Source organism: Apium graveolens, chromosome 3 (assembly GCF_009905375.1).
Source record: "Apium graveolens cultivar Ventura chromosome 3, ASM990537v1, whole genome shotgun sequence".
NCBI lineage: Eukaryota > Viridiplantae > Streptophyta > Magnoliopsida > Apiales > Apiaceae > Apium > Apium graveolens.
In genome coordinates this window covers 171933906-171946408 of record NC_133649.1, presented here as the reverse complement: position 1 = coordinate 171946408, position 12503 = coordinate 171933906, and the positions used below count along the sequence as shown (strand labels likewise).

The 12503-nt window shown below is 31.6% G+C and overlaps 1 protein-coding gene across 1 annotated transcript; it reads left to right on the top strand.

Moving 5' to 3' along the window:
* The first annotated feature begins 554 nt into the window (after nucleotides 1-554).
* Nucleotides 555-6611, top strand: LOC141712936 (protein S-acyltransferase 8). Its single transcript, XM_074516068.1, has 5 exons — nucleotides 555-936; nucleotides 2728-2913; nucleotides 3298-3603; nucleotides 3774-4007; nucleotides 5800-6611. The coding sequence occupies exons 1-5, from the start codon at nucleotides 898-900 to the stop codon at nucleotides 6307-6309; spliced, it is 1275 nt and encodes a 424-aa protein (XP_074372169.1). The 5' UTR covers nucleotides 555-897; the 3' UTR covers nucleotides 6310-6611.
* The last annotated feature ends 5892 nt before the right edge of the window (nucleotides 6612-12503 follow it).

The window sequence follows — 12503 nt, the reverse complement described above, 5'->3', positions numbered from 1 at the left end:
CAACTATAAAGGGATAAAGGGAGTACAAGATTTTTTCAAATCCAAATTAAATCTACCTAAATTTCCAAATCCAATTTATTGTTTCCAAAATCCGAGGCGAGCATGTCCCCTAAGATTTTTAAAAAGGCGACTATAACTAATTAAATAAAATCTTATGAAATGGACATGATAATTTCTAAATTTTAATAAAATCACAGACTAGAAAACAAGTAGTTTTTAAAATAAAGGCATGGTTTTAAAAAAAATTGGATTTATAAATTGATCCCCCGCAAAGTACATGATTGATCGTATTTTTCTAAATTACAATTAATTCCTAATTCTACTAAATGGGTACAGCAATTAGTACCGAAGGAAATAGGCCCGCAGATTTTTAAAAATAGAAAAAGTTAAACAGAGTGATTATTACTTCCACATTATTAATTAACAAAAATTCTAAAAACATGACGTATGTAGAAAGAATAGAAGAATTAGAATAGTAGGAAGCTGCAGTAGTTGGTGTTTAATTAATTTTAAATTAAACATTTTTAGTTTTGAAAATTCCCATCTTATTCCTTTCCCCAAATACTCCATTCTAAACAACACACTCTACAAAAACCGTCTCTCCTCTCTCTCTCTCTCTCTCTCTGGGATCACAAAGGAAAGAGGGCGCTCTTACTTTCTCTCTCTAGACCTCATCACCTTATTCACTGTAAAATCCCCACAAAACCCACCTCATATTTCCTGTTTCTAGACTTATTAGCCCAAGTTGTTTTCATATTTTTGTGTGTAAATTTGGGTTTTATGAGCTGAGATTTGTGGGGGGTTTTTGAGGGAAAGTGGAATATGAGCAGTCACAAGTTTGGAATCTTGGTGTTGATTTCTAGATTTTTGTGATTTGGGTTTGGTTTGTTAAAGGCTATGGCAAAGCGCGTGTATCAAGTTTGGAAAGGAAGCAATGTAAGATTTGTGTATCTTCTCTCCCCCCCCCCCCCCCGAAATCTCGTGGTTTTATTTCCTACTTATTCATTTCTTTTAATTGTATTTGCTGGGTTTTGTTTTTGAATTTTATGAAATTTTAATTTTCTATAAATGATATGTCTTTGGATGTGCATTTGCTTTATTGCTTAATGGATTGAAGTAGTTAATTTGGGCTTTGAAAATTAGACATCTCTCAATTTTAGGTAATGATGTAGAATCCGAGGTGGCGTAAGCCTACTAGTTATGTCTTTAGCCTTCTGGTTTGAGTTCTCGAAATGGTAGGGGACTCTCTGTAATTACTATACTTGCCTCGAGAAAAATTGTGCACGATGTGTTAATTAAGACGATTTTATCTCTTAAATATGATGTACAAGTGTATGTAATTGATTGGATAATTTTCAAAGAGAAATGCGAATGAATTTGTCTGCTGACTGTATAATGCTGCATAATTGTCGTCTGCTGACTGTATAATGCTGCGTAATTGTGAAGTACAAAGGGTAGACTATATGAGGAGTGGATGGATTTCACGATTACAAGTTCAATTACTTAACTAAGAGGTTCTAGTGTAATTGCTGTTAATGTATCATGTTAGTATATTACTCCTATACTTGTATGATATATATCTAGAACGAGTAGGAGGCCATGTGGTGATGTTCCCTTAAAAGTTGACTAAATAAAGTGCTCTATCTGATTTGACACTGTTGAATATACCAACCAATTTTGCATGAGTTTTTTGTAGCATTAATTTGTTAGGTGAGCTTGGGAGAATGCAGTTTTTAACTTCAGCTACTGAAGAAGATAATGTTGAAGAAATCAGGTAGAAGAGAGAAGTTTGTGTATAAATAACATAGGATTATATCTCTTACGGGGGAACTTAAGAAGCCTTTCAGTTTTTGGGCTGCTCTATCAGGATATGATAATACTTCTTGAGTAAACTTGTTATTGTAGTTACCGATGCTGAGGAAAGCCTAAATGGTATTTCTCGAAGCAACAATAGAAGTGATTGTAAGGACCAAAAGTAATGCATTAGTACATAAATAAAAAATAAAAACCAGGTTGGCAAGTGTCTACTCCTTATATCAGTTCTTTGCAGTCTCCTCGTTGTCCTTATCACCAGTTAGGTAAAACAATTTGGTTGTCTCGTCATATAAACGCTTGTAACCCATTGTGGTAGAAATTCATTTGGACCGGTGATATTTAATTATACTTAAATTTGCTTAAGTTCTTTCCAATTGTTTTCTTTTTATAATGATCCTTATTACCAGTACTACATTCAGATTAATAAGATACAGAAGTGAGGCTTAGTTTCTCACTCTTTGTGTATAAAAGAAATTGATTTAGAAGGTTAAAACAATAATTTCACACTCTACTCAGTTATCATTTTAATTGTTTTCATTAGCTTTTCTTCCTCGTCATTTATATTTTCTAGTGTACACATGCAATATACACATAGCTTAAAGATTTGCTGTGAAGTAGCTCTGTAATTATGCTTGTGAATTTGGCATGCACTAATAAATAGAATGTGAATAAGGACAAGTGGTCGGTTCGGTATGAGTAATCATAGTAGTAAAGTACACCATCAACTTTTGTTGTCATTCTTTGGTATGTGGTATGTCAGCAAGTTGTTATCTTTATTTGTCATTTCTGCCATAAAAGCATAATACTACAAGTTATTGTTTTTTATAGGCATGCTTTTTGCATCTTTTCTAATGTAATGGTTTTGGTGCTTTGTTGTGAAAATTTGTGTTCAAAATATTCTTTATTTGGCAGAAATTCTTTCTACAAGGGAGGTTAATATTTGGACCAGATGCAAGGTCAGTTATGGCCACCATATTGATGATCACTGTTCCAGTAATCCTCTTTTGCGCTTTGGTCGGAAGGCATCTTCGTCATGAGTTCTCCCAACATAATGCAGGATATGCCATCCCAGTGGTGGCAGTTGTCTTTACCATTTATGTTAGTTATCTAAATCCTTAAACTTGCTAGTTGATTTTATATTTCATGTGCAGAATTTTAGTAGCTTTATAACTAATGTATATTTAGATGACTCCATCTCCCAGCAGTTAGCATGTTCCATCCTGCTATATGATTGTATAATCATGAAATTGCATTTATGTAGAGTCAAATTTCCTTATTATATAAGTAGTTAATGTCTTGCAAGTCTGCTTTTTCGACTGCAAAACATGGTATATTATAAATATATATATATATATATACTGTTCCTAGATTTTGCTTTTACCAAGTAAAACATGTCAATCCGGGGGTTTGTAAAGCCTGCATATCTAATAGTCTTCGAATTTCTTTTTGTTATGTATTATGATTTTTTAGTTGATTTGGTAGGTATTGGTACTTCTTCTTCTTACTTCAGCCCGGGATCCAGGTATTGTTCCCCGTAACTTACATCCACCTGAAGAAGAGTTCCGATATGATACTTCAGCATCAGCTGAGATTGGAGGAAGACAGACACCTAGCGTACAGTTTCCCAGGACAAAAGAAGTTATGGTCAATGGAATTCCAGTTAGGGTAAAATATTGTGACACATGCATGCTTTACCGCCCTCCTCGTTGTTCACACTGCTCTATATGCAACAACTGTGTTGAGCGTTTCGATCACCATTGCCCTTGGGTGGGTCAATGCATCGGACAGGTACTCTACTCAGTGTCCTGTATAGAATTAGGGTGTTGATAATTGCATATTCTTCATGTATGTTGTGTAAAATTCACAATTTCACGGAGATTCCTATTGTTGTATGGTTAGATCTGCTACTATCAATTTAAAGCCATATTAACTTAACTGCTTTTTTGTGATTTCTGCAGCGTAACTACCGGTACTTCTTTTTATTTGTTTCTTCTTCCATGCTTCTGTGCATCTACGTGTTTGCCATGTCGGCCTTGTATTTCAAGTTTCTGATGGATGATTACAAAGAAACAGTTTGGTATGCTATGAAGCATTCACCTGCATCTGTTGTACTAATGCTTTATTGCTTTATTGCACTCTGGTTTGTTGGTGGACTTACTGGATTTCATTTGTACCTGATTAGCACAAATCAGGTCAGTTGAATTCTCTTCCCTTGATTAAATAAGTCTGATCTCGTAGCTAAGAAGATATAGTTTCTCAAATTCTGAAACCAATTTTTGTATATTTCTTCTATTATGAGAGTAGAGTGTTGAAGATAATATTTATTTTCATCTTTAACAATGTTTCAGTTATTGGATACTGATATTATGCAAAGTTAATTGTATGAAATTTAAGCAAGACTACGCTGTAAAGAGATTCAATTAATTTATTTAAGACAATCCTGCACCAATATAGACCAAGTTAGCAATTATTAAATGTCAATATTATACCCAATTATGCAAGAAACCAATTAGTGCTTCCACGAATTGAACCAAGCCAAAAATTTAATATTAAAAGAAGACGTCACATGATCAATTAATAAACACTAAGCAAAAAATGATAAATTGGTCCTTAAAATTTCAAGTCAAGCATGTTAACGTAGATTCAAAAGAAGCAAGTGTGTTCCTTATTTTTAAGACTAAGCTAGGATCAATAGTGATCCCCAGTTGTAGCACTTTGTAGTCGTTTACTTCTGGTAGATAAATGTTTGTTCGTCTACCGAAAAAGTCATTATTGAATTATACTGAAGAACATATCAGTTTTCAGTTCTCCTGTTTTTTCATATATATATATATATATTTGAAATATATGTAAAACTTTTTCTATCAGAAAAAATGGTTACATTATAGATTTTGTTTGGCTAAGTTAATTTTTATTAGAATCTAATAAGATTTTAATGTATATCATCAAAATGGTAGAAAGGAGAATGGAGTGTTCACTTTCAAACTGGTGGATTCAAGCTGAATGGACAAGTGAATCTTAATTTATTCATTAACCCATAGGATAGTGCAAATTTCATTTTCTCCTGATTATGTTCTCTCGTATCAAATGAAGCTTAAGGTACTCTTGTAGTAAAGACGAACTCAAATATACATCCTTTTCTTTTATTGAGAGTATATATCCGGTTGTCATTATGATTCCAACTGAAATAGTTGTTTGAGTTGGACAGTTACTGAGACGCATGCTAATTCATCAATTATCATGAATTTTGTTACATATAATTGTTCTTTAAAATTTATTGACAGTTTTGTATGCTTCTAGTGCATTTTATACTTCTATTGCTATGCTTTTTAACACACTCCTGCATTTTAGTCAAGACAAATGGAATCCTAAAGATGATATTCATCTAATGGAGTGTAGTGTTATTGAGCTAGTGAAAGATGAATGCTTTTACCAGCTGCTTGTTTTTTGTAAGATATATTTCTTTCGGTATGGTGTCAAACATCAATGTGGTGTAGGACGAGAGGGGAATGCCGGTTTTAGGGAAAGCTCCCAGGATGAACTCCAGAAAGAGAAAAAATTAATAATCAATATGCGAATATAATAGACTAGACCTTGTGGATGATTAAGAAATTTAATTGCCTAGTGCTACTAAGGTATAATAGGTCCCATCGTTAAGGTTCAGTTAATGTAAATGTTTATATAAAAAGAAAGAATTAATCTACAGGATTAATCTCCAAACCTATATATGTGATAATTGATGAACTCCTAATTATTTATTCTGTATAACAAAGAAGCAAATTAGGGACTTTTATATGGAGGGTATGGTCAAACGTAGCAACAATTATCACATACTGAAGTCCTGTAGCTTTTTGTAGCTTTTTAGTGTCCCTTTTTAATCTTGGTTAATTGCATTTCATGGGTAGCATCATAACAATGTGGCTGTTTGGGTACTTTCTTCTTTTCTTTAGTCTGCTTGAACTTGATATGTACTTTTCTCTTCAGACTACATATGAGAATTTCCGTTACAGAGCTGACAACAGGATAAATGTATACAATCTGGGTTGCTTAAGTAATTTTCAAGAAGTATTTTGTTCAACCATAAAGCCTTCAAGAAACAAATTCCGAGCGTATGTACAGGAGGAGGTACAAAGGCCTCCTTTGCCTACCAGTCGGACATCAGAAACCCAGGATGCCAATGAGGACCGACGCATGAAGGTGGAGGATGACCTAGAGCTTGGCGGTGATCTAATGAAAATCTCTCAGCGTCACAACATTGAAGATATCGAGGCAGATATACGCAGCAGAGGAAGTGACGTCCATCGTCATAATTCCTCAGAATTTGATTCTGTTGTGGGTTCGGACCGAAGACCTGCCACAGGTCAATTTGATACAAGGCATTCAAGCTGGGAAAGAAGAAGTGAAAGTTGGGAGATTGCCCCAGAGGTGGTTGGTATGAACACCAATGTGCCAGAAAGTAATGGCTACCCTGCTTCTAAGGAATTGTCTAAATGAAAAGGGGTTCAGAGGTGTTGAAGTGGTTGATCTTAGTGGTGCCGAATGCAATACAGTACTGTTGGTTTTAGGCTAAAAAGAGTTGGTGGCCTTTTCGATTGCATGTATTCAAATCTAACCCTCATTTTAGGTAGCAATTCTACATCACCTCCTTTATTTTTCGTTCTTCTGTTTCAATTGTACCTGGTGATGCTTGGGTCTTCTTTTTCTTTTAGAAAGCGGATAGAAAATGTGGGCTGTGTTATTATTTAGATGATTAATGTGATTATCAATGATTCAATATCTTTTTCTTGTCTTCATAATCCCTGTCATTGTAGTGGTAAATTTGGTTGTTATTACAGCTTAATTCCCTGCTGTTGTAAATATTACATATGGATATGTGAGGCGAATTCGGCGATGCTTAAGCTTAAGTTCGAAACAGTTTTTGACAACAACTATTGACTTATTCCTTGTCCCATTCATTTTTATACATTTTTTTTTTGGATATCTTATTCAATTTTATATATATCAAAATTTACAGTGAAGATTTAATAATATAAAAATCAACTATATGTACTATTTTTCTTCTACTACACTCACTTTATTTATTAAATATTAATTGATTCCACCACTTTACCCAATTATATTTCTCAATAAATTATACTTTTTATTTCTCTCTAATCTCACTGTCTTACCAAAAATAGTGTTATTTTAATGTGTTTCTTATTCTCCGTGCCAAAAATTTTTTATACAAATAGCTGGGACGGAGGAAATATAGTTAAATCTCTTTAAAGTAATAGGATCGGTGCCAAGAAAAAATATTATTTTAACGAATGTATTACTTTATCAGAAATAAAAATATATTATATCCATTATGTTAGGACAAAAAAAAATATTATTTTAATAAAATTATTACTTTATCGACTATTTATTTAATCGAGGTTTAACCTTATATGTTAACGGACCGAACTATATGACCCCGTGGTTCACACTTCGCACCACAAATATGCAAAAACGACCTGCATGTGATTTTTCGACTTTTTTAATACTGAGCATTGTGTTTATGGAGACACCCTTCTGTTTAAATGTGTTTGAACTTTGAATAATATCGAGGAAAGAAAACAAAATGCATCTAGCAAGCAATCTAAAGTACAACCTAATTTTTACACCTTACTCTCGAGTTTTTTTTAATAAAAAGGAAGGAAGTGTTTAGGAGCTAAAATATTGTCATCCCATTTTTAAATTGAAAATTTTGAAGTGAAAAATTGTTAAATTTACATTCATTAACATATTTATTTTCGCTTATTTTAAAAATTCGGGAGCACGATTACGAAAGGAAATAAATTTATTTACTTAGTTTCCTTCCCTTTTAAAATTTTGATTTCCTTCCCTTTCAAAACTCGGCAGCAAGGGGTTACTATTTCTCGCCGGTAAAAACACCAAACGACAGAGCTTCTAAGCTTTTAATTTAAAGCTAACAAACACGTACCCGATCGATTTATTTGCCTTTTGAAACATATACTTTCATTTCACGATGATAGATACTCGGATACTCGCTCCCTACTAATCAATTTTTTACGTTTGGTTTGGTCACCGAGGTCAAGAAATATATATAAAATAGTGAAAAAGATAAAGGAAAGTAGGTGAAATGGTAAGACCCATTGATTTTTAATATATAATAGTGAGACAGTGAAGTAAAAGTAGTGTAAAAAGGAAGGAAAAGTTAAAAAGTTATGGGACCCATTTAGTAAGTTTTAAAATGTAAATTATTGAATGGAACAAGAAAAAAGTAAAAAATGATTAGAACATAGGGAGTAATGCTTTATTTTATCTGGCTCGTTTAATTCTATAAGTCTTTCATGATATTTTATTTAATTTTATATATTTAAAAAGTTATTAAAGTAGTAAAATTTTATAATATAAAATTATTTATATTTATTACATTTTTTTACTACACCTATTTTATATATTAAATATTGACTATTTTCATCATTTTATCCATTTTTATTATTTTTATCCACTATATTAATTTTTTTCTTAACCAACACGATCATTTCATTTGTAAATAATTCAATAAGACAATGGGAGGGACATGACAAATAGGAATTGACGATTATATAGTGTATGATTTCCACGAGCTAGAATGGAGGGGAACGGTCCCACCGAGGGGTGTACGCGGTTCGGATCGGATCAGTTTTGGGATAAAAGTCGAATCAAATCACGAAGAGCGGTTTAGGAAAATTGTCATCCGCAACCGCTGCGGTTGCGGTTAACGCATCAATTGCGGTTGCGAATTTACGGTTATTGCGGATCGGTTTACGGTTCAACCACTTATTTTAAAATAATTAATAATTTGCAAAAAAATAAATTCGTAATATTAATAAATTAAAATTTAAGTTACGTGATAAATTTACATTTAAAAATAAAATACAAACTAATGTTTCGTGTGGAGCAAATATATTAAAACATACAAAAATATGGAAACGAGGGAAAAGTAAAAAGAAAAGGATAAAAAAAATTACATATTGATTACATTTTCCATTTCTTAGATTATATATCTTATAATGATTGTGAATCTTATGATCGAAGTCTTAACATTAACCTAAGATTAGTTAATAAATGTGTATATTTATTAATTTATATGATATCAAGTACATTTTTGAAAATATATTTTATTATAAATATATGTTGTGAGTTGCGGTTGCGGTTGCGATTTTTCGATTCTCAAGAATTTAAAACCGCATCCAAATCGCGAATGACCGGTTTTTAAAATTTAAATCCACAACCAACCCACGTTTTGTGATTATCCGTAAAATACGGTTCGATTGCGAGCGATTTAACAGTTAGATGCGGTTTACGGTTCATCTGTACAATCCTAGTCCACCTAATCCGCCCTACATTTCGTACTCATGAGTTTTGTTGTAACGTCGCATCAAACACGTGTCCAAAAGGATGGATTATAAAACTTTGCTCAGGTGACCTCCCACGTGTTACTGACCTGACATGATTGTTTGCCTGATAGACACGAATAAAGGAGTAATCCCTCTATCCCATTCAATTCTCTACATCACTTTTTGACATACTTTTCAATGTTCATTTAAAGTATAATTTTATTAATTTTTTTTTAATTTTTTTTTTCTGTATAAAAATTTTATGTTTAAACTTTTATTCAAAAAAAAAATTAGAAAAAAATATTACGAAACTATATTTTATAGAAGTTTCGAAATGCGTACAAAAAGCAAACGTAGATAACCCCATAGGACGGAGGGAGTATAAGAAATGGATTTGCATCGAGTTATGAGGTGAAAGACATTCTAGAAGGTCGACCTTTTTATAATGATATATATTATTAACTAGGTGAAAATGGGAAAAATTATTAAAATTATATTTAAATTCCGATTGATTAATCAGATAATAGAATATTTTAAAATCATTAATCTATGATCACTTGGTTTTTCGATCACTAAGATATATTTCTTAATTTTTGGTTGAATTCCAATAATTTTTACTATCATCATCCCTCTTTTTCTTTCTCTCATATGTGTATTCATTACTTATTTCATCATTTGTAGCTTGTGACATTTAGATTTTTTTGGAGTGATTCCTCTTCTTCTATTCTTTTATTAAGAATAACTCGTAATTAGTTAAATATAAGGCACGCATAAAATAATTCAACATAATTAATTCAGTATATTTTATGTTCAAATTCAGATAATATTATAGAAATTGGAAAACAATTTTAAAAATATTTATAAGTATTTTCAGAGCTTTATTTCGATTACTTGTTACGATTTTTGATTAATTTGACCGAATACACATCCCACATTATTTTGGTTTTTTCATAACACACTATTTTATAATATATTTTAAACTAAAAAAATCGGTTATTCAGATCGCATGCCAAAATTTACAATATCATACAACAGTACAAAATAAATCCACCATTAATATAAATTGTCATGTTGATGCCGTCATTCACCATAGCGAAAAAACTAAAATCTCGTGAGCAACCATCCTGAAAGCAAACTACACATCAAAATAGTGTAAAATCGAATAAAAAACTCAAAATACATAATTAACAATTAATAGACGTATGTAAAAAAAATCAGCACGAATCGCTCATATTGACCACTTCCTGCTACATCAGAATCCATATTTTGAACGCTTAGTATTTATATCTATTTGAAAATAAATTTATTAACATTTTATAACTTGAAAATAATTATTTGTCAAACTAATCCCGGGGAGACATGATATTGGTAAACTATCATCTAAAGCACTATATCGGTCAAGGCCTCCACAATTTCGTGTAATATGTGGGGGGGGGGGGGGGAAATTAAAGCTTAATAAAATATTTATGTATAATATTTTTTTTCTAGGAACTTGACTAGTTAGAAATTATTATTAGCATCCTCCTTTCTTTTTTCAAGAAAAAAGAATAATTTAACGAAAAGTTGTAACATCCGGGATATCGCGTGTAATTATTTTTATCAATAAATAATTTTTATATGATTATTATGTGATTTTTGGTGAATTATCTGATGATTGGTGTGAATATGGGAATGCTTATATATGATACAGTATAAGTTTGTTAATTTTATTATGACCAGAATAAAATATAGATAATTACGGTATTTTTCTGGTAATTTTTGGGTTGTTAAATGATTTTATATTGATTTATGAATTTATTAATTATTTTCTAAATAATTACAAAAAATTTTATAAAGCCGGAAATCGTCCGACTTCAACCGTTTTTACGTTTTTACAACTCGAAACTCTTCCGAAAACTCCTTCCTAACCTAATCTGGTAATTCCGGACATATTCCGTGTTTTGACTTTTTCGATCCGGATTACGGTTTGACCCGTGCGCGGCCCGGCGCAAAATTTTCGATACAATAATCATTTCGGTGAATCAACAAAACCCGTATTCTCAAAGGACGGGATAATATTACATTATTTTCGTATAAAGTGTTTATAAAAAGCCCGGTTGGGATAATTATCCAAAACTAATATCAAATCGGATCGTTATTGCAGTTACTTAGCGGCTAAGCAACTAATTTAACGATCTGAAATGAACCAATATTCCAAAATTATATATAGCCCTTTTATTATTTCATTTGATTCGTATAATCATAATCAGTCAGTAAAATCCCGTAAAATACAGAGAAAATGTCGAATTAAAACCACGTTCTTGAAAATCAAATGCACAAACGAAGGCGTTATCGAACTCCGATTCGGGCATGTAATATATCAAAACGAAGCTCTCGAAATCTTCTTTCTGAATCAACCATTTATTTTTGCCCAGAAATTAAGGTATTTTTCTGATTTAATTATTTTATTTCGAATTAATTATGGATTAAAATAGGAATTTCTGTTCTTGATGTTGTTTGTGTGATTTGATGGCATAATCTTGTAGATAATCTCTTCCTGGTCATTTTGGTATATTATAAGATGAATTTGGAGTTCAATAACATATAGAAAATTGAGTTTGATTCTCGAATTCAATAATTAGGGTTCATGTTCTTGAAAAATTTCAATTGAAATTCGGGTACTTCTTTGTTAAGGGTTATTGGTTAAAATTAATGTGTCCATTTTGTAGATCGTTCAAAAAGCAATCGAATCGTATATACTATGTTAACGGAGGATTATCGGAAGTGGTTCGTCGAAAAAAGTCGCATGGCGGCGGCGAAAACTTCAGTCTGGTTTTCCGGCGATTCTGGTGATTTGATGACAATTTAATTTGTAGAAACGAGTTCCTGAAAGCTCAAGGATCATTTATTGTTATTTTCACGTGGTTCTGGGCAGACTTTCAGGTCATCGGAGAAGCTCCATGGCGGTAGCCATGGAATCCGACCGACGACGGTGGGATGAAGGGGGGGCGGTGAAATTACGATTTCACCCCCATTTTGCACATATTTACACTTCTGTCCCTGAAGTTTTAAAAATTATAAAAAAAGAGATTTCAGTTTACAAACTTTCAGAAATTGTATTTTATTTTTTATTTTAATTTCAGAAAATCAGTTTTAATTATTTTAAATTCAGAAAATTACTTTTGATTAATTATTTATTTAAATATAAATCAAAATTATTTTATTTATTAATTTTAATTAGTTTTTAATTATTTTAATTAGTCTATTAATTTATAATTAATTGATTAATTAATTTAATTAATTATTAATTAATTTAATTAATTATTAATTAATTTTAATTAATTT